A 23,197-nucleotide genomic window follows, 5' to 3' on the forward strand; every position below is an offset into this window, starting at 1 on the left:
TGAAGCTGAGGAACACCGAGGATTTCCGGCAATCACCAGAAACAAGGAGAAAAATATCTAGCAAGTCTCCCTCAGAGCCTCTGGAAGGAACCGACCTTGCTTGGCACTTGGATTTTTAGGCTTCCAACTTCCAGAACTGTGAGAATCCATTTCTGTTGTTTGAGGCCCCTGGGCCTGGGGTAATTTATTACCCCAAGAAAACGTTGCAGGGTCAGAGATTCCCCCATTCGTTATGTTCATGTGTCTTTTTTTCTGAAAAGCCAGTGGGGTTAACAATTGTGACTATATCCTTTAGTTCCCAAGGAGAGTAAATTTGGCCCCAGTGTGCCTCATTCCAGAAGATAAGCTGTATACCACCCATATACCCATCTAAAGCAAAGTACCTATATTTTGCTCTAGAAAAACAAATGCCAAGGGCATGTATTGTCTGTAAAGTCTCTGCTAAATAAATATTCCTCTTTGTTTAAGAGTTATACTGGCTTGCTTTGTGGATTTTTTTTTTAAAGAACGACGGTCCATCCCACCGGGAAAGGAAGGTTGTAGCTGGATGTCACTACGGACACTTTGTGACCCAGGCCACCTTCGCCACTCACCCCCACACCGACATACTGCTGCTGGAACAGGCACCTGGCTGTCCCCAGGGGCCGGGGGTGGTCTGTGAACCTCAGCCAGAGCCCCTTATTGGTAAGGAATACACTCTGCCCCCAGACCAGGAACACTGATGTAGTTGAAGGTATCACTTTGAGCAGAGGTCACAGGCACTGCTGCATTCGCTCTGTGCTGCTTTGGCTCTGTACCCAGTAGGGGAGAAAGCAGAGCAAAAGCACTCTGTCTCTCTCGGTGTCTCTTCGTGTCTTGCATTTTACACCTCATTGCAATTCAAAGAATCCAAACATAATGGCCTGCCCTAAACCACAGGGGTTTAAGAACCATGCAAGCAACTTCTTCAGAGGAACAGGAATCAGAGAGGGAAGGATGTGAAAATGGGGCCTGGGAAGCCAGGCTGGCTCCTGCGGTCACCTGCAGGGTGATAGGCTTTCCCTGGGTATTGTTTTGTGTCTTATTCGTAAAGTAGAATAAATAATTCTCCACTTTGTAGTTATGTAGCTCTTGGCTGTAACCTTTAGAAAGGTCTATGAAACAGTGTCTACTGAAGTCCTCACTGAACTGTTAGCATGCCAACCTGCCAGGAAACAAACAAAAACAGAAACATTTTATGGGCTTTTGATGTTCTAAAAGCCACCGTCAAAATACTTAACACTGGCCTCAGGACAAACGGGTACATTCGTGATGCTGGTTGTGAGCCTGCGCAGGGATTCATCCAATGAATTAGACGTTTCATGTATTGGAACCTCACACACATCTTGACCATTGATTTTGACAAAATATTTTGCTCTAGAAAAACAAATGGCAGTTTCCTCTTCCTTGTCCTCCTCTCCTCCAGGTTGGTCGACAACTTCTGCATTTGCGAAGGGTGCAGTGTCCCTCGCTGTCTCATGTATGAGATTTACGTGGAGACCTGTGGGCAAAACACTGAGAACCAAGTCAACCCGGCCACCTTTGGGAAGGTAAGTTGTTGAAGATTAAGAACGCTCTCTTCACTGAGTGCAAAAAAGGGAAGCAAGTTAATGGAGGAAGTGTTGCAATGTATTTGGGTCTAATGGATTTTCAGTGGGTATCTTTGGCTTCCTTCCCACCAGCTGGTCAACATCCTTCAGCTAATTGAAGAGCTGTCCTGTTAGCCACTTCCCTTTGTCCACACTTCATAGTGAGGGGCCAGGAAGGATGAGGAATGGGTAGCACCTAAGGGAATGTAATTATGGCAGCTCCAAGCACTCCTCAGGGAGCCAGGTTTGCTGGGGTAGTATTCCCTGCAGAGAAATGCCAAGTTCTGAGAGACACATTGGCACCACACAAGCTAAGAGCCACTTTGTGATATCGGACAACTGATGTTTCTCACAATTGAGTTGTGCTGAGAGAACTCATTGGCTCTTAAAAGATCTCCTCTGGAGGTTAAGATCTTTGGTTTCTTTTTCTAAGACAGAATTTCCCTCTTGTTGCCCAGGCTGGAGCAGTGGTGCGATCTCGGCTCACTGCAACCTCCACCTCCCAGGTTCAAGTGAGCCTCCTGCTTCTTGCATCTGTATGTCCAGGAGTGAACTTGCAGCATTAGGGGGCGCATGGCTGACTGACATCAAGGGATGTGGCCAAACCATTACCCTCCCCTCAGCAATCCTGTGGATTTCTATTTTGCTTGCAAAACATCGAAATGATTAGATCCATTCTCCCAAACACAGTCTTCATCTTTGAAACTTCTGGTCATTTGTCGAAGTTCTACACTTCTGATAATCACAGAATCTTCTAATATGGAGGCTGCTTACATATTGGAAACAACTGTTCACCTCTCCCTGTCTTCCCTTCACCTCTCTGCCCACCTGTTTCATTATGACTTCAATTATTGATGTTTCTCTTAAAGGTGGCCCCAAGGGTGTAACCCACTGCCTCAGATGTGCTCAAAGGACAAGAACGCTTACCTTTATTTGGCTACTGTTGGCTTTTATTTTTCTGTATCTGTTCACTTTAAACTTGTAGTCAACAGAATCAACCCTTAAGTATTTTTTTCTAAAGAGTTGAAATTAAGGTAAGCCTCCCAAAACAGTCTTGTAAACTGTAAAATATTAACAGTCTATATAAATACAAAATGTTGTTGTTATCAGTTATCATCATGTAATGAACTATTTGAACCCAAGAGTAGCTATTCTCTTATTCCTATTGTATTTTACCTCTTCATTTTTTTTGTGTTGTTTGTTTGTTTTTTTGAGAGAGTCTTGCTCTGTCGCCAGGCTGGAGTGGAGTGCAGCGGCACAATCTTGGCTCACTGCAACCTCTGCCTCCCAGGTTCAAGCGATTCCCCTGCCTCAGCCTCCCAAGTAGCTGGGACAACAGGTGTGCACCACCATGCCCAGCTAATTTTTTGTATTTTTTTTAGTAGAGACTGGGTTTCACTGTGTTGGCCAGGATGGTCTCGATCTCCTGACCTCGTGATCTGCCCACCTCAGCCTCCCTAAGTGCTGGGATTACAGGTGTGAGCCACTGTGCCCGGCCACCTATTCAGTTTTGATCTGCAGTTCTATTTCTCACCATGATCTTGAATCACAGGTGGTTCATCCAGTCTTCCCAATCTGCTGAAGCGGCTGTGTTTGAAAAGTGTGTCTTTTATCAAGTCATCTTGCTAGGTAACTCTAAGGTTTTCCCAGTAGCTGGGAAATCCCCCAACTGCTATCATCCAGCTCATATTTTGCCATTTCATCACTTTGAATACTGGGAAACGTCATCCAAGGCTGAGCTGAGTGCTGGGTATCCTGGCCCTGCAGCCTTTTCCCATCCGGCCATCTACCACCCTTATCAGAGGAAGTGGGTGACTTTGACTTGATGTGTTTTGGCTCCATGGGATTCCTACCTCCTTTTCTAACATAGCAAAAACTCTTTTCACGATCTTTTAAAGATCTTTTTATAAGGCTGTTTCACCTTCATGGTAATTCCACTGCAAAGCATTAGAAAAACAGTTAAAGAGACTCCAGTGTGTGACTACATGCAGCTAGACGGCATTTTTTATCTCAATACTCTAGGATTCCTTTAAAATTCCCGCAAGATGCCAAGTTACTAACTTTCAGCTCTTGTTGGAAATTTGCCTGAAGAATGGGCCACATCAGTTGAGCTGGTATTGGGAAGGGTCTCCGTGCTGCTGAATTTGTGACGAAATGGAGAAGGGAGGGGAAAGGAAAAGGATATGATCCCAAAGCGTGTTTACAAGAGAAACAACAAAATCCGCAATTCTCACTTCCTCCCTCCTCCCCTGGGAATGGAGTCAGTTTCTCGCCAAGTTCCTGTGCAGATGTTGGAATGTTTCTTGCTCTTTGTGACTGTACTGGGCATATGATGGGTAAGACTCATTCCTGGTACAAGTGATATTTTACATGGATTAGGGAATTTCCAGAAGGCTGACTTCCTCTTTTGAAATAACATTTACTGATGATTTTCTGATTATAAAAGGACTACATCCCCTTTGTAGGTAATGTGGAAATTAGAGGAAAACATGTAAAAAGAAGAAAATGAGTGCCGGCTATCACTTCGCTGTCCAGAGATATAGGCACGTGTGTGTAGTTCATTTGCAGACGTGCACACTCACTCATGCACACATATGGGACCGGCAGGAGCTGGAGAAGTAACCACATGGTGACTTCATCTTCCTGTTCTGTGTCTGAAGGTGTCCAGTGGCTGGTTCTTCCCCAGTTCCTGAGTGAGCATTTGAGCAATCAGCATGACCTTGCTGGAAACTCTTGGATGACACCAAGTCTTGTTGTCACTGTAACTACCCAGCAATGTCATCAGTCTGATGCTTAGAGTATCCAATCCCAGATAATATCAAAACTCTGAACTTGGTTTAAAGTAGAGCTGTTTCCCCTCCAGCTTGGTATCTTGCTACAGAGAACTAGGCCTGGGCTCTTCCCTGCCTCTGCCTCCTCCCGCAGCTCACCAGGTGTGGCCTGACCCCTCTGGGAGGGAGAGAAGGAGGTAAGTGGCTGGACAGTTCTTATTTTATGGCTGCAGGCTCTGGGGGCAGGCGGACCCTGTCTCCCGGTGGTGGTGTTCAGGCCCCCTTTGCGACTGTCCGAACATGCATCCCCAGGCTTGGTGAAAGACCCTTTTCAGCGGTCATGTGCTGCTTGCCCAGCAGGCTACCTCCCAGGGCTGCTGTGGCTGACCACCTTTCCAGGGGGGTCTTGCAGGGCAGAGTCTGGGCTCTCCCACATGCCAGTTCTTTCATGGAGAGGACACAGCCATTCTCAGCCTGCACAGATGGTGGGTGAGCCGGTTGAACCCACAGCTGCACCCATCTCTTCCACTCCCCTGCCAGAGCCGCTGGCCAGCCCTGCCCTCACTGCCCACCAGGAGTCTGATGCCGCTCTTTGAGTGACTCAGGCCTGAGGGGGCCCACAGCCCTCCCACACCAGAGAAGAGGGTGGTCTCGAAGTCAGAAAGCCCCTTATGCGTGCTCTTCTACCTCATTGTGGGGGATTAGTGTTAAGGGCTTGTGTAGCTTTCCATAACCACATCTCAGCTAACTACCCGAGGATACAAGTCCCCTAGGGTATGCATCTCACAATTCACTTTATGGCGTGTTATCTGCTATCTTTTTGCCTCATCCTGTCATACAGAGGCTGCAAGGCTAGGTGAATTGAAAGACTGATGTGTAGATGGATGATGGACAGACAGATAATTAGACAAGAGGACCCCTCAGAAGACTTTCTCCTTCCTAATTTGATTTTTGTCTCCTCTTTGGGCCTTGAGTACTGCACGGCCTCTTATTGCTTTCTTACCTCCTGGCCACACCTATTATAAGGACTCCTTTTGACAAACTCTTCACTTGAAGGAAAATAACTGATAAATAGGTAGACAGACACACAGGCAGACAGAGACAGATAGCCATCAGGTAACATGGTAAAATTTTTAACAGCACCAAGCCTGGAATGGAACTTCTTAGACTGTAACCCTGGGTAAGATAACCATCTTGTTTCCACTTCATCATATGTAAAGTGAGGATATTAATAATAGTAATATTAATAATAGTACCTACCTCATGAGGTTCTTTTAAGAGATGAATGAGAAACACATGTAAAGAGAATAAAACAGTCCTGGGACGTGGAAAGCACCCAAGAAATACTTTTGTCATTCTTTTTGCCTCAAATATCATAAACATTTTCACATTAAGATATTTTCAAGTGCATCTCGTATAATAGCTGTGAAATATTTTGGGGGGTGTACCGTAATTTAAGCATATCCCCCCCTTTTTTTGAGGTAGAGTGTTGCTCTATCACTTAGGCTGGAATACAGTGGCATGATCTCAGCTCACTGCAACATCTGCCTCCTGGGCTCAAGCAAGCCTCCCACTTCAGCCTCCCAAGTAGCTGGGACTACACGTGTGCCACCACACCTGGCTACCTTTTTGTTTGTTTGTAGAGACAGGGTTTTGCCAAGTTGCCCAGTCTGGTCTTCGACCCCTGGGCTTAAGCAATGCACCCGCGTTGGCCTCCCAAAGTGCTGGGATTACAGGTGTGAGCCACCACGCCCAGCCTAACCATATCCCTTATTGGAAATATAGGTTGTTTGTAATTTTCCTCTGTTTTAAACACTGTAAGTCCCCATCCATATCTGGTCATTTTTTTAGGATAGATCCTCACATATGGCCTGCTAAATTGCTTTTTGCAACCCACTGTAAACACTTGCAGTCAGTTCCCATCCCTGATGATAATTCATGGCGTTCTTAACACAAATTCATAACATTCCTACCCCAGAAAACTTGTTGGGTAAAAACTAGAATTAGCTGTTTCTACTTGCATTTATTGGATTATAAGGTGAGCACTTTTGCATGCGCTTTGGCCATGTGTATATTGTGTGTACATGTTACCACCAGACCATTTTCTATTGGGGTGTATTTCCTATTGATTGAGTTCTGTCTATATTCAGGACATAATTTTTAACTTAATTATATTTTCTGCAAGTTATCCCAGTTGATTTTTTCATTTTAACTGTGTTGTATTTGCTTTCTACATTAAAATGAAATCACAGGATAGTCTGGGGTTGGGGTGACTCAGTATTATTAAATGTACAGAGTATTATGTTGCCCGACAATCAGGCACTTTACTTCTGCTTTTCTTTCCCAAACACCAGATTATTTCTCAGGGCTAGAATCTGAGCCTGCTGCCTACTTTCTCATAATTTCTTTAGGTACTTAAAATGTGTGTCTTGATTTTGCTTTGCAACTAAACATAAAGGAAGGCTTTTCAATGATTTTCTTAAGTTAGAGGAGATGAAATTGTCAGAATCTCTTGTTGACAACAGGAATTTCCAGCCTCTAATTCTGCATTTAGATTTGGCTGACTTTCCCTTTTGTCGCCTGTCATTTTTCTCCGGTACATTTTGGTTCTCCTTCCCTGAAAGACCCACCACATTTGGAGGCATGACCAAGGTGTTAATTGTGTCAAACTTGCCTACTCTGCTCTTTTGTCTTGCCTCCTCATCCCGGCTTACGTGGGCTTCCTGCAGGAAGAGGTAGGACCTGGAGCCAGAAAAGAGGAAAAATGGTTCACATTTCCATCGAATCCCACTGCTTGGGAGCTAATTAAAAAAAAAAAAAAAAGGGGATGCAACATGAAACCAGGCAGAAGCGAGGGCTGAATGATTATGGACAGGGTGTAGAAAAAGAACAAATAATTACTTGACAGCTCCAAACATTGTGGCTTCCCTGCTCTGTGTTTTGTAATTTCGTGATGATCCAGGATTTCCACGCTCAACACACATGTCATGGATGCCGTTCTTGTCATGAACCTCTTTGAATCAGAAACTAGACCAGACTTCTACTGATCATAAGTGTAATTTCATGGCTCTCTAACAAAGTACTGATAAGATAGCATTCACTAGCGAAACCCAGAGAGTGAAAACAAATTAGGCAAACACATGGATAATAAAAAGTGAAAATGGGATCTGGCTTCCAAGATGGCTAAATAGGAACAGCTCTGGTCTGCAGTTGCCAGCGAGATTGACACAGAAGACGGGTGATTTTTGCATTTCCAACTGAGGTTCCTGGTTCATCTCAATGGGACTGGTTGGACAGTGGGTGCAGCCCATGGAGGGTGAGCTGAAGCAGGGTGGGGTGTCGCTTCACCTGGGAAGTGCAAGATGTCGGGGGATATCCCTTTCCTAGTCAAAGGAAGCCATGACAGACTGTACCTGGAAAAACGGTTCACTCCTGCCCAAATATTGCACTTTCCCCAAGGTCTTAGCAACTGACAGACCAAGAGATTCCCTCCCATGCCGGGCCCAGCAGGGCCCGTGTCCACAGAGCCTTGCTCCCTGCTAACACAGCAGCAGTCTGAGATCGACCTGCAAGGCGAGGCTGCAGCCAGGTGTAGGGGGAGAAGGGGCATCCGCCATTACTGAGGCTTGAGTAGGTAAAGCAGCCGGGAAGCTTGAACTGGGTGGAGCCCGCTGCAGCTCAACAGGACCTACTGCCTCTGTAGACTCCACCTCTGTGGGCAGGACATAGCTGAACAAAAGGCAGCAGACAACTTCTGCATACTTAAATGTCCCTGTCTGACAGCTCTGAAGAGAGCAGTGGTTCTCCCAGCACAGCATTCAAGCTCTAAGAATGGACAGACTGCCTCCTCAAGTGGGTCCCTGACCCCCGTGTAGCCTGACTGGGAGATACCTCCCAGTTGGGGCCAACAGACACCTCATATGTTGGGTGCCCCTCTGGGACAAAGCTTCCAGAGGAAGGATCAGGCAGCAATACTTGCTGTTCTGCAATAGTTGCTGTTCTGCAGCCTCCACTGGTGATACCCAGGCAAACAGGGTCTGGAGTGGACCTCCAGCAAACTCCAACACACCTGCAGCTGAGGGGCCTGACTATTAGAAGGAAAACTAACAAACAGAAAGGAATAACATCAACATCAACAAAAAGGACATCCACACCAAAACCCCATCTGTAGGTCACCAACATCATCACCATCAAAGACCAAAGGTAGATAAAACCACAAAGATGGGGAAAAACCAGAGCAGAAACACTCAAAATTCCAAAAACCAGAGTGCCTCTTCACCTCCAAAGGATCACAGCTCCTCGCCAGCAACGGAACAAAACTGGACAGAGAATAACTTGGACAAGTTGACAGAAGTAGGCTTCAGAAGGTTGATAATAGCAAACTTCTCCGAGCTAAAGGAGGATGTTTCAACCCATCACAAGGAAGCTAAAAACCTTGAAAAAGGTTAGACGAATGGCTAGCTAGAATAAACAGTGTAGAGAAACCTTAAATGACCTGATGGAGCTGAAAACCATGGCACAAGAAATTTGTGACGCATGTACAAGCTTCAATAGCCGATTTGATCAAGTGGAAGAACGGATATCAATGATTAAAGATCAAATTAATGAAATAAAGAGAAAAGACAAGATTAGAGAAAAAAGAATAACAAGAAGTTAACAAAGCCTTCAAGAAATATGGAACTATGTGGAAAGACCAAACCTACGTTTGATTGGTGTACCTGAAAGTGATGGGGAGAATGGAACCAAGTTAGAAAACACACTTCAGGATATTATCCAGGAGACCTTCCCCAACCTAGCAAGGCAGGCCAACATTCAAATTCAGGAAATACAGAGTACACCACAAAGATACTCCTCGAGAAGAGCAACCCCAAGACACATAATTGTCAAATTCACCAAAGTTGAAATGAAGGAAAAAGTGTTAAGGGCAGCCAGAGAGAAAGGTCGAGTTACCCACAAAGGGAAGCCCATCAAACTAACTGGATATCTCAGCAGAAAAACCCCACAAGGCCAGAAGAGAGAGTTGGCGGGCCAAATATTTAACATTTCTTTTTTTCTTTTTTTTTTTTTTTTTTTTTTTGCGAAAGGGACAAGAGTCTTCGCTCTTGGCCCCCAGGCTTGCGAAGTGCAAGCTGCCGCGATCTCGCTCACTGGCAAAGCTCCACCTCCCGGCGTTTTCTGTTTCTATTCTCCTTGCCTCAAGCCTTTTTTTTTTGTGCCTAGTTGTGTGTTTACTTACAGGCTGCGCCCGCAGCCACCTCGCCTCCAGTAATTTTTTTGTTTTTTAGTAGAGAGGGCGGGGTTTTCACCATGTTAGCCAGGATGGTTTCGAATCTCCTGAACCTCGTGATTCGGCCCGTCTCGAGCCTCCCAAAGTGCCTTGGATTACAGGCCTTGAGCCACGCGCCCGGCCTTAACATTCTTAAAGAAAAGAATTTTCAAATCCCATTAATTTCAATAATCCAAGCCAGACTCAGCGTTCGCTAAGTGAAGGAGAATTTAAAATCTTTTTACAGAACAAGCAAATGCCCTGAGAAGATTTTTGTCCACCACCAGGCCTGGCCTTACAAGAGGCTAAGGAAGCACTAAAATATGGAAAAACAAACCAGTTCACTGCAAAAAAACATGCCAAAATTGTAAAACATCGCATGCTAGGGAAAAGAAACTGCATCAATTAATGGCAAATAACCAGCGAACATTCATAATGATTAGTATGAAATTCACAAACATAAACCAATATTCCCTTAAATGTAAATTGGGCTAAATTGGCCAATAAAAAAGACACGGACTGGCGCCAATTGCGATAAAGAGTCAAGCGGCCAATCAAGCATTGCTGTTATTCAGACGCAGACCCATTTCTCATGTGCAAGAAGATGCCAAACATAGGGCCTCAAAAATACAAGCGGGATGGAGGAAGATCTACCAAAGCAAATGCTAAAGCAAAAAAAAAAAAAGCTGGGGGTTGCAATCTAGTTTGTCTTCGGAAACAGACTTTGAAAAACCCAAATAAAGTCAAAAGAGAAACAAGGCCATTACATTTAATGCGTTAAAGGCGGTCATCAAGAAGAGTTAAACTTACTAAATATATTGCACCCAATTACAAGGAAAGCACCCAGATTCATAAAGCAAGTCCTTTAAGAGACCTAACAAAAGAGAACTAAGGATTCCCACCACAATAATAATGGGGCGAGACTTAAAAACACCCCGCTGTTCAAATATTTAGGCTAAAACAAAAGACAGAAGATTAAACAAGCGATATTTTCCAGCGAACCTGAACTTTCAGCCCTTGCCCACCAAACCAGGACCTAATAGACACCCTACAGAACTTCTCCTTTTCCCAAAATCAAACAGAATATTACATTTCTTCTTCAGCACCACAATTCCACACTCCAAAAATTGCCACGATAATTGGAAGTTAAAAGCCACTCTTCAGCAAATGTAAAAGAAAACAGAAATCACAACCAAAACTGCTTTTCTTCAGCCATCACAATGCAAATCAAAAATTAGAACTCTGGATAGAACTCACTCAAAACCACACAAACTAACATGCGAAAAACTGAACAACCTGCCTCCTGAATGACTAACTGGCTAAATATGAATGGAGCCAGAAAAATTAAAGATTGTTCTTTTGAAACAATGAGAACAGACAACAACGTACCAGAAATCTTTTTGGCCGGAACACCATTAAAGCAGTCGTTGTAAGAGGAATTTAAGCATTAAATTTGCCCACAGAGGAAAGCAGGAAAGATCCTAAAATCAACACCCTTAACATCACAATTAAGTAACTAGGAGAAACAAAGGAGCAGACAAATTCAAAAAGCTAGCAAAGAAGGCCAAGAAATATTCTAAGATGAGAGCAGAGCTGAAGGAGATAGTGAGGCCCACCAAAAAAACCCTCAAAAAAATCAATGAAATTCCAGGAGCTGGTTTTGAAAAGATCAACAAAATTGGTTAGACCACTAGCAAGACTAATATAAGCAAAAGCAGAGAAGAATCAAATAGATGCATAAACAATTTGATAAAGGGATATCACCAACTGATCCCACAGAAATACCAAACTACCATTTAGAGCAATAGTATAAAAACAACCTCTACTCAAAACACTAAAAAAAGAAAATCTAGAAGAAATGGATAAAAATTCCTGCGCAACATATACCCACTCTCCCAAGACTAAACCAGGAAGAAGTTGAAACTCCTGAATAGACCAATAATTAGCCGTTTCTGAAATTGAGGCAATTAAATTAATAGCCTTACTGACCAATAAAAAAAGTCCAGGAAACCATACGGATTCACAGCCTAATTCTACCAAGGAGGCTACAAGAGCGAAAGCTTTGCCTACCATTCCCTCTGGAAAACTATTTCCAATCCAATAGAAAAAAGGCGAAATTCCTTTCCTAAAAAAACTCATTTTATTGAGGCCAACATACATCCTTGATCCCCAAAAGCCTGCGCAGCAGGACACAAACAAACCAAAGAAGAGCATTTTAGACCAATATCCCTTGATGGAATTTTCAATGCGGAAAAAAATCCCAACGAAAATACTGTTCAACCGTCTAGCAGCACATCAAAAAGCTTGTTCCCAACCACGATCAAAGTTCGGCTTTCAATCCCTAGGATGTTTAAGGCTGGTTTCAGCATACTCAAATCAATAAATGTAATCCATCACATAAAACAAACAATGACAAAAAAAACCCAATGAATTATCTCAAATAGCATGCAGAAAAGGCCCTTCAACAAAATTCAATAGCCCCTTCATTTGCTAAAAATTCTCATAAGCTAGGTATTGATGGGATGTATTCTCAAAAATAATAAAGAGCTATTTATGACAAAACCCACAGCCAGTATCATACTGATAGTGCGGCAAAAAACTGGAAGCATTCTCTTGAAAAAAAAGCAGGCACAAGACAGGATTGCCCTCTTTTTACCCCCTATTTCAACATAGTTGTTGGAAGCTTCTGGCCAGGGCAATCAGGCCAAGAGAAGAAATAAACGTTATTTTTCAATTAGCAAAAAGAGGAAGTTCAAATTATATGTTTGCAGATTGACATTTTGATTGTATGTTTAAGAAAAACCCCAAATTCAATCTTCAGCCCAAATCTCCTTAAAGCCTGATAGGAAACTTCAGCAAAAAAGTCTCAGGATACAAAAAATCAATGCTGCCAAATTTAACACACCATTGTTTACACACCAATAAACAGACAAAACAGAAGAGCAAATCATGAGTGAACTTCCCATTCACAATTGCTACAAAAAAGAGATAAAATAAAACCTAGGAAATCCAAACTTACCAAAGGGGATGTGGAAGACCTCTTCAAGGAGAACTACCAAAAACAGCTGCCCAACGAAATAAAAGGGGACCAACAAAAACCAAATGCAAGGAATATTTTCCATTGCTTTCATAGATAGGCGAAGGATCAATTATTCTGAAAATGGGCCATTTTAAACTGCCCAAGTAAAATTATAGATTCAGTGCCATCCCCACCAAGGCTACCAAATGACTTTTCTTCACAGAATTGGGAAAACTAAAGTTCGTATGGAACCAAAAAGGAGCCCGCATAGCCAAGACAATCCTAAGCAAAAAGAACAAAGCTGGAGACATCATGCTACCTGACTTTCAAATATATTACGAGGCTACAGGAACAAAGAGCATGGTACTTGTACCAAAACAGATATATAAACCAATGGAACAGAACAGAGGCCCTCAGAAATAACACCACACATCTACAACCATCTGATCTTTGACAAACCTGACAAAAACCAGCAATGGGGAAAGGATTCCCTGTTTAATAAATTGCTTTGGGGAAAAACTGGCTAACCATATATAGAAAAGCTGAATACTGATCCCTTCCTTACATCTCATATAAAATTAACTCAGATGGATTAAACACTTTATGTAAACCTAAAACGATAAAAACCCTTGAAGAAAACCTGGCAATCCATTTCAGGGACATAGGCATGGGCAAAGACTTCATGACAAAAACACCAAAAGCAATGGGCAAACAAACAGCCAAAATAGACCAAATGCGGACTCTTAATTTAAACTAAGAGCTTCTGCAACAGCAAAAGAAACATCATCAGAGTGAAAGAGCAACCTACAGGAATGGGAGAAAATTTTTACAATCTAGCCATCTGACAAGGGGTTAATAGCCAGAATCTACAAAGAACTCAAACAAATTTACAAGAAAAAAAAAAAACATCAAAAAATGGGCAAACAATATGAACAGACACTTCTCAAAAGACATTTATGCAGCCAGCAGACGTATGAAAAAATGCTCATCACTGGTCATCAGAGAAATGCAAATCAGAACCACAATGAGGTACCATCTCACACCTGTTAGAATGGTGATCATTAAAAAATCAGGAAACAACAGATGCTGGAGAGGATGTGGAGAAATAGGAACATTTTTACACTGTTGGTGGGAGTGTAAATTAGTTCAACCATTGTGGAAGACAGTGTTGAGCTTCCTCAAGGATCTAGAACTAGAAATACCATTTGACCCAGAGATCCCATTACTGAGTATATACCCAAAGGATTATAAATCCATCAATGATAGACTGGATCTAGAACTTGAAATACCATTTGACCCAGAGATCCCATTACTGAGTATATACCCAAAGGATTATAAATCCATCAATGATAGCCTGGATTAAGAAAATGTGGCACATATACACCATGGAATACTATGCAGCCATAAAAAAGGATGAGTTCATGTCCTTTACAGGGACATGGATGACGCTGGAAACCATTCTCAGCAAACTATCACAAGGACAGAAAATCAAACACTGCATGTTCTCACTCATAGGTGGGAATTGAACAATGAGAACACATGGACACGGGGAGGGGAGCATCACACACTGGGGCCTGTTGCGGGGTTGGGGGTTGTGGAGTGATAGCGTTAGGAGAAATACCTAATGTAAATGACAAGTTGATGGGTGCAGCAAACCAACATGGCACACGTATACCCGTATAACAAACCTGCACGTTCTGCACATGCACCCTAGAACTTAAAGTATAATAATAATAATAGTAAAAGTGAAAATGACTCTCACATTAGAAAAAGAGGAAAATGGTAAAATTATAGCATTCTCACAGGTTGGACTATGATGCCACCCTGTGAGACCAATTATAGCTATAGTTCATAATTCCCTGTTTCCAGAAAATGTTTAATGACAAGGGGAAACGTCCATGGCATAATGTTGAGGGAAGAAAATAGAATGCAAAGCTGCAGACATGCTAATTGTGTGATGCCAAGTTTTAAATTTGAAACAGATCACTTACACATACTGGGACTTTGAAAAAAAGACTGGAAGAAATTACACTGAGGATTTTTTGTTTTGTTTCACCCTTGTCGCTTAGGCTAGAGTGTGATGCACTCTCGGCTCACTGCAACCTCTGCCTCCTGGGTTCACACCCGGCTAATTTTTGTATTTTTAGTAGAGACAGGATTTCACCATGTTGGCCAGGCTGATCTCAAACTCCTGACCCCAGGTGATCTGTCCACCGTGGCCTCCCAAAGTGCTGAGATTACAGCCACCACGCCTGGCCAACATCAACATTTAAATGGCATTTTCTCCAAGTGATATGTTTTCTTTTTTCCTCTTTTCCTCTTTTTTTTTTTTTTTTAAAGACAGAGTCTCACTCTGTCACCCAGGCTGGAGTGCAGTGGTATGATCTTGGCTTACTGCAACTTCCGCCTCCTTGGTTCCAGTGATTCTCCTGCCTCAGCCTCCAGAGTAGCTGGGACTACAGGTGTGTGCCACCACACCCGGCTAAGGTTTGTTTGTTTGTTTGTTTGTTTTGAGACGGAGTCTCGCTCTGTCACCAGGTTGGAGTGCAGTGGCGCGATCTTGGCTCACTGCGACCTCCACCTCCCAGGTTCAAGCAATTCCCCTGCCTCAGCCTCCCAAGCAGCTGGGACTACAGGCACACATCACCATGCCCAGCTAAGTTTTGTATTTTTAGTAGAGACGGGGTTTCACCATATTGGCCAGAATGGTCTCGATCTCTTGACTTCGTGATCCACCTGCCTCAGCCTCCCAAAGTGCTGGAATTACAGACGTGAGCCACCACGCCCAGCCTTTGTATTTTTAGTAGAGACCAGGTTGGAGAAACAGGGTTTCACCATTTTGGCCAGGCTGATCTTGAACTCCTGACCTCAAGTGATTTGTCTGCCTAGCCTCCCAAAGTGTTGGGATTACAGGCAGGAGCCACCGTGCCTGACCTCCAAGTGGTATGTTTTCTTTTTCACACTTGTCTTTTTTTTCCCCAAAAATTTCATTTCCATTTATTTTCTTTATTGTTACCTTATTACTTTATTGTTATACTTATTATCTTTATTGTTTGTTTATTAGAAAGGAAATAGAAATATAATTTAAATATTGTAAGATAAAAAAATTGGAAGTTTGTTTCTAAGTTTTCAAGTTGCAACTTTAAATCTGGCTTTTTTTTTAGCTTGTGAGATTGGTTTTTCCTGACCTTGGCACCCGGAGGCTGGGCACTAGAGGAAGTGCCAGGTAGGTTTAGAATTTTTGTTTTATTTCAAGTGTTAAAAACAAGGATTTGGGGAATCACAAAATGACAAAAAATGCAAAACAAAACAAACTATAAATAACAACTCTTACCAGAGAGCGTCCACGGTCACATTAATTCGCAGTGCCTGAAATCATTCAGTTGGTGCTAGAACCAAACACTGGCCTCTATTTTCTTCGGAATTTTTTTAAAATATGAAGGTTACAATATATTTTTACTGTTCTACAGTTATGTAAATTTCTCATTCTTGAAATATTTAAATAATGAACACACATCAAATAATGGAACTGTCGCCTAGGCTGGAGTGCAATGGTGCGATCATTGCTCACTGCAGCCTCAAGACCCTGGGCTCAAGCAGTCCTCCCACCTCAGCCTCCTGAGTAGCTAGGACTGCTGGTGTGTTCCACCAGGCCTGGCTAATTTTTACGTTTTTAGAGATGAGGTTTTGCTAAATTGCCCAGGTGGGTCTCAAACTCCTGGGCTCCAGTGATCCTCCCACTTCGGCCTCCCGAAGCACTGAGATTATAGGCATGAGCCACCATGTCCAGCCTTGGAACTGTTTTAACTACCCTTTGAACTAAAATTTCAGTGTTCACCCAATTAGCATATTTGAGTTATGTTCAGGAGGTGCGGTCCTGAAGCTATATTACCTTTCTTTCTTTTTTTTTTTTTTTTTTTTGAGACGGAGTTTCACCCTTGTCGCCTAGTCTGGAGCGCAATGGCATGATCATGGCTCGCTGCAACCTCCGCCTCCCAGGTTCAAGCGATTCTTCTGCCTCAGCCTCCTGAGTAGCTGGGATTACAGGCACCTGTCACCACGTCCAGCTAATTTTTTTGTATTTTTAGTAAAGACAGGGTTTTCCCATGTTGGCCAGGCTGGTCTCAAACTCCTGACCTCAGGTGATCCACCCACCTCAGACTCCCAAAGAGCTGAGGTTACAGGTGTGAGCCACCGCACCCGGCCCGAAGGTTGTATTTCTAACGTGAAAAGAAATTCCAGCATTATTGGGTGCCTTGTGTCATAATTGTCACTCAATTATTATTGCTATTTGTTGCTTGTTTTAAATTGCGAGGGGAATCAGTGAGAAGACACTGAAGCCAAATTAGGAAAGGGGGCTGCCACTCACCAAGGAATTGAAGACAGTGGAAGTGTTTGCCAAACCTAATACTGGGCAATAATTAACTTGAAGACATTTTGTCTTAAGCCGGGACAAGCTGCCATAGTCCCCTGGGTTTAGCGGAGGAAAGTCTGGGCTACAGAGAAGGCTCTTCTCTACCTTGGTGTCATTTTCCCTTCACCTGGAAAAAATTAATGGTGGGGAGGGGGTAGGGGAGGCAGTGGTTGAGGGGGCAGGGCAGGGCACAGGAGACTTTCCCTATCACATCTCTCTCAAGATTAGCATGTCCTGCATCAGGCAGGCAGAGGAGAGCCTCCACAAGCCCATTTCAAGGCTGATACGTGTGAAAGTGTATGAAGTTGCTTGTCTACATAACAGAGCTTGGTCAGACTGAAGGATTAGCTTTTCCAGAGAAATGCAGCCAATGATAAAACCTGGAGAAGAACTCCAAGTCTTCATTAGCTCGCCTGTTTTCTGCTTTCCATAAAGCATGTCAGTAGTTACACATAAATTTAAAGACAGCCTTTATTTTCCCAGGTATCATTATGATGGGATCTGTATCAAGAAAAGCTCTTTCTTCTATGTCCAGTATTGCTACCTTATAGGTGAGAAAAGGTATCACAGGTTAGTAACTATCATTTTGGTACTTTGGTCTTGGGTCACAAAACTGGTTAATGTTAACAACCATTCAGGCCAAGTGTGGTGGCTCATGCCTATAATCCCAGCACTTTGGGAGGCTGGGGTGGAAGAATCGCTGGAGTTCAGTAGTTCAAGACCAGCCTGGGCAACATGGGAAAACTCCATCTGTACTAAAAAATACAAAAGTTAGGCAGGCATGGTGCTGTGCCCTGACAGTCTCAGCTACTTGAGAGGCTGAGGTGGGAGGATCACCTGAGCCCAACGAGGTCCAGGCTGCAGTGAGCCGTGATTGCACCACTGCATTCCAGCCTGAGTGACAGACTGAGACCCTGTCTCAAAATAGTAATAATAATAATAATTTAATAAATAAAAGAACCATTCATATTATAGTTGTATCTAACTGACTTTTTGGTGGTTCTGTCTCTAAGTCCTCCTTAAGGAAACACACATATCACATCAACATTTAACCAATGCCCCTTTGTCAGCCTCCGGCAATGTCATTGGCCAGAGAAATCCATTTCTGGTTCATTTCCTTAGACATTTCTCATTTTGACTGTCATCCAGTTGCCAAAGTCATTTTTCACCGAGTCTATCCTTCTCAACCTTTCTGCAAAATTTGACACAATTGGGCACCTCTCTCGAAGCGTCCTTTAGCCCTCAGGACTGTGTCATCCAACTCCCCCACCCCCAAATCCTCAGTCTCTTCCTCTTTCCCTTCTCCATTAAGCGCAGGCTTTCCCCGAGATCTCATCTTGATAATCACCATTACTCTTCCTACTGTTTGGCCCCAGACATCTCATCCTTTTTGTCTTTCACCTATGGCCTCCTGCAGGTGGATGACTCCCGAATCCTTCTCACTGTTCCTGACCTTGCCCACCTCCTAGGTGTTCCTCCCTGACTCGCTACTGGACATTTCCATTTACATGAGCCACTGGTACCTCACACTCAACATATGGAAATCTAAATTTAGCCTCTTTCTCCAAATTATCTCTGCCCCTTGACTTTCTTAGTTCCATCTCGATACCAACAGATAGAACCTATACAAAGTATAACCCAAAGCCGCCCCGACCCCCATGGACCACAAAGCCTTGTTAACTTTTCGCTTTAAGTTCTCCCAACTCACTCTTTTTGGTAACCAATATTTCCTTTAATATCATCTTACACTGAAATTATTTCCAATGATCCCATATGGCCTCCCCTCCTCAGCCTCTCCCTGCTCTAAACACAGCTACCAGATGAATCCTTCTAAAATTCTACATTTGCTTTGTCTCTTTCCTGCTCAGAAACACATGGGTGCTTGTTCTTACCTCCTGGATAAAGACCAGACCTAGGCTGGTGTTAGCCAAGTTCCTTCCGACTCCACTTTCCAACCGTGTTGCCTGTTTCTCCCCAACATCAACCATAATTTAAACCACACTCACTTTTCCCTGAATGTATCAAATGCAGTCCACCTTTGCTCCCACCATCGAACCTTCCATAGTGCCATTTCTTCTTGTCTCTGTCTAATGGGACCTTCCTGAATCCCATCTGTACCTTCTGGACATACCTCAGAGACCACCTGCCCCGTAGGACCATCCCCAACAATGCCAGCTACAGGAGAGCTCTTTCTTCCACTTCTTCATGCTGATCACTGTCCATCCATACAACCAGCATTCCTGCTCTTTGAGCCTTCATTTGGCGTAAAAAGATAACCATATGTCCAAGTAGCCAAGGACAATATCGATTTCACTTGGAGCCCTGCATAATTATTAATTGTGCTCCTTTCACTTTCAAAGGTGTACTAGTTTGCACAATAAATTAAAGTGAATTGTGTGGTCACCCTTGGTATAAAGCATCCTATGTATAAGGCAGCTGCTGTGGTGGAGAGATGAGGAGCCTCCAGTATGGGTAAGACAGGGACCCTTTTCTCTGATAGCTGAGGAGGGAGGCTAAGACGTCCATCTACTTTGATCTTCAAGTATAACACGACGAGTGTCAGAAATGTACAAAAGGTACCATGAGAACTCAAAGAGGGGAGCACACATTTTGGATGGGGGATCATGAAGGGCCCACAAGGGTATTGGGCTTTGAGTGGAGCATTGAAGGACAGATTAGAATTTTGACAGGTGGTGTTGGAGGAGGAGGCAGGAGTGCAGAGGGCATCCAGGCTTAGGGGGGCAAAGATAAAGGTACATGAAGGCATGGGCTTCCTCCTGTACAGGCGTGCATGGAGCTCTAGTAGAAGATGAATCTGGAGGGAAAGTTCAGGGGGGCCTAGATTGCCAGGCTGGGCCGTGGGGGGTGTCCACAAGTCCTTTGGAGGCTTTCTTTGAGAAGTAGGGTGTAATATACACAAGGGCAGAAACCATGGAGCTTTGCTTGTTTCTGTCCTGCTGTGGTTTGAATGTTTGTGTCCTTCCAAAATTCACAAATTGAACGTGATCCCCAATGCAACAATATTAAGAGATGGGTCCTTTGCAAGATGATTAGGCCATGAAGCCTCCACCTTCATGAATGGGATTAATAACGCTGTAAAAGAGGTTTCAGAGAGCTAGCTGGCCCTTTCATTTCTTCTGCCATGTGAGGACACAGTGTTCATCTCTGTCATCCTTCTGCTTTCTGCCACATGAGGTTGTAGCAACAAGGTACTGTCTTAGAAGCAGAGAACAAGAACTAGAGGTCGTTAGGTTAAGCTAAAAAAGCCAGGCACAAAAAGACACTGCATGTTCTCACTCATAGGAGAGAGCTAAAATAAGTTTATCTTGTGGAGGCGAAGAGTAGAATGGTGGATACCAGAGGCTGGAGAGATGAGGGAGGAATGAGAGGTGGGTTAATGATTAATGGATATCAACATGCAGTTAGATAGAAGGAATAAGTTCTAGTATTTGATAGCTCAGAAGTGTGACTATAGTTAATGATATATTATGTATTTCAAAATATCTAAAAGATTTAGAATGTTCCCAACAGAGAAATAAGTGTTTAAGGTAATGGATATGCTAAACACCCTGATGCATGTATCACAATATCACGTGTACCCCATAAATGTGTACAATTAGTATGTTAAAAAAGAAGCAGCAAAGAGCAAACTTTTACCAGACACCAAATCTGTCTGCACCATGATCTTGGACTTCCCAGCCTCCAGAACTGTGAGAAATACATTTCGTTTGTTTATAAAGTACCCAGTCTAAGGTATTTTGTTATAGCTGCAGGAACAAGGACATATTCCCAGAGTGGGCACTGAAATAGCTACTGGAGAACTGAAAGTTCAGCATTGGGGTTTAAGAAGAATAGTTGGGAAAGGAGAGGGTGACGAGCCTGGAGATGGCCCCGGGGCTGCTGCTGTTATTCATATTTGCACTGGAATCAGACAGGAGGCAGGCAGGGTCTTCAGGATCTGGCAGTTGGTTGAGTCAGTGTAGTAGAAGGGAGCAGAGATGATTCAGTCAAGCCTGTCGCACCTAAACCTCAAACTCAACCTCAAATAAAGTTACTGTGTTCTGTGCCAAACCAGCTCTTCCTCTTACATCTCTTATTCATCTCTTAGTCACAGGGATGGAAAAGTTACATTGGCAAAAATAGAGAAGCTAGGAAAAGGAGTAGCTATGATGAGAGATTTATTTTAGTGATGGTTAGAACGTCCCTGGTGCGAATGTGTTCTCCCACTTGCTGATCTGTAGGCTCCTGAAAGGCTGGATGTAGATCCTGCATTCCATTGTATGGCCCCCTACTCCCCACCCCCTGGCACCTAGCAGTCAGTTAACTAACAGACAGTTGAGAGAGCCCTGCACACTCCAGGAAAACAAGTGACTAGGCAGGCCCTCGGCACTCAGAGGGGAGAGACCATTAGTGTTCCAGGGACTCTGTTTTCAATGTCACAGAGAGAGGGGCTAGGAGTGGCCTTTGTTGGGGAAGAAAAATAGGCTTTATCGTCAGTGAGGAAGAGGAGGACTCCCAGAGGACAAAGATAAAGGGAAGAGTGACATCAGCTGGTCATGAGATAAGCCCAGCAGCAGGAGCTTTTCATGTACTCTATGCTCAGCATATACTTAATAACCGATCAACTTGGCCAGGCGCAGTGGCTCACGCCTGTAATCCCAGCACTTTGGGAGGCCAAGGCGAGTGGATCACGAGGTCAGGAGATCGAGACCAGCCCTGGCCAACATGCTGAAGCCCCGTCTCTACTACAAATACAAAAATTAGCCGGGTGTAGTGGCGCATGCCTGTAGCCCCAGCTACTTGGGGGGCTGAGGCAGGAGAATTGCTTGAACCCGAGAGGTGGAGGCTGCAATGAGCCAAGATCGTGCCACTGCACTCCAGCCTGGGCAACAGAGTGAGACGCTGTCTCAAAAAGAATAACAAAAACCAAAAACAAACAAAAATAATAGATCAACTTTAAAGTCGTGGCCAGCTAAGAGATTTTGTTTAAAGCATTAAGATTTAAGGATAACTTCACTACCAATGCCACATTCAGGACATACTAAAAGTGTGTTTTACAAAGCAGAAGTATAAGAAAGGTACATTGTTGTTAATGAGCTGTACGGATGAAAATGTCTATTTTATTATATAAGGATCCGTGTGACAAATTCCTCTTAAAAATTAGGTCTCAAATAAGTTTATCTCTCTGGTTTTCAGGTAATGAAAACTCTATAACTCATCTGCCATTTACTTATTCATTCAACAAATATTTGTGTTCCTACAATAAGTCAGGTCTGTTCTAGCTACTGGTGATACAGCAGTGAACAAGAAAAACAAGGCCTCTCCTTTTATTAAGCTTAGTTAGGAAAAAAAGAATAAAAAAGAACAATAGGCCAGGCATGGTGGCTCCTACCTGTAATCCCAGCACTTTGGGAGGCCAACATGGGCAGATTGTTTGAGTTTAGGGGTTCGAGACCAGCCTGGGCAATATAGCAAGACCCCCAGCTCTTCAAAAAATATAAACTTAAATATTTTATATTTAATATATATGTCTAGATAAATAGTAGCTGGGCGTGGTGGTGCACTTGTGGCCCCAGCTATTCAGGAGGCTGAGATGGGTGAGTAACCTGAGCCCGGGAGGTCAAGGCTGCAGTGAGCTATGATCATGCCACTGCACTCCAGCCTGGACTACAGAGCAAGACCCTGTCTCAATAAAATAAATAAGTAAAAGAACTGGCCGGGCGCGGTGGCTCAAGCCTGTAATCCCAGCACTTTGGGAGGCCGAGATGGGCGGATCACGAGGTCAGCAGATCGAGACCATCCTGGCTAACACGGTGAAACCCCGTCTTTTACTAAAATACAAAAAAAAAAAAACTAGCCGGGCGAGGTGGCGGGCAAACTGTAGTCCCAGCTACTTCGGAGGCTGAGTGCAGGGCATGGTAACCCGGGGGCCGGAGCTTGCAGTCGAGCTGAGACCCGGCACTGCACTCCGCCTGGGGACGAGCCAGACTCCGTCTCAAAAAAAAAAAAAAAAAATAGTAAAAGAACAATCGCGAGATGTGACCTGAATACAATACAATGGAGTCATGGCAAGGCCTCCCCAAAACAACACCATTTGAACAGAGTGCCAGTCAAGGAGCC

The 23,197-nt window shown here is 43.7% G+C and overlaps 1 protein-coding gene across 5 annotated transcripts in view; it reads left to right on the forward strand.

Annotated features, from left to right (window-relative positions):
• RFX8 (regulatory factor X8) overlaps nucleotides 1-23,197 on the forward strand; it is an 87,285-nt gene that overhangs the window by 12,357 nt on the left and 51,731 nt on the right. For all 5 annotated transcript variants that reach the window (XM_017864992.1, XM_017864991.1, XM_017864990.1 and 2 more), the window contains exons 2-4: nucleotides 1,445-1,568; nucleotides 15,828-15,889; nucleotides 17,561-17,647. In XM_017864992.1, the coding sequence (XP_017720481.1) occupies nucleotides 1,497-1,568; nucleotides 15,828-15,889; nucleotides 17,561-17,647 (221 nt within the window). In that variant the 5' untranslated portion in view covers nucleotides 1,445-1,496. The remainder of the gene's footprint in view (nucleotides 1-1,444; nucleotides 1,569-15,827; nucleotides 15,890-17,560; nucleotides 17,648-23,197) is intronic.

The sequence above is a fragment of the Rhinopithecus bieti genome, unplaced genomic scaffold (genome assembly GCF_001698545.2).
Source record: "Rhinopithecus bieti isolate Rb0 unplaced genomic scaffold, ASM169854v2 scaffold_76666, whole genome shotgun sequence".
NCBI classification, from domain to species: Eukaryota; Metazoa; Chordata; class Mammalia; order Primates; family Cercopithecidae; genus Rhinopithecus; species Rhinopithecus bieti.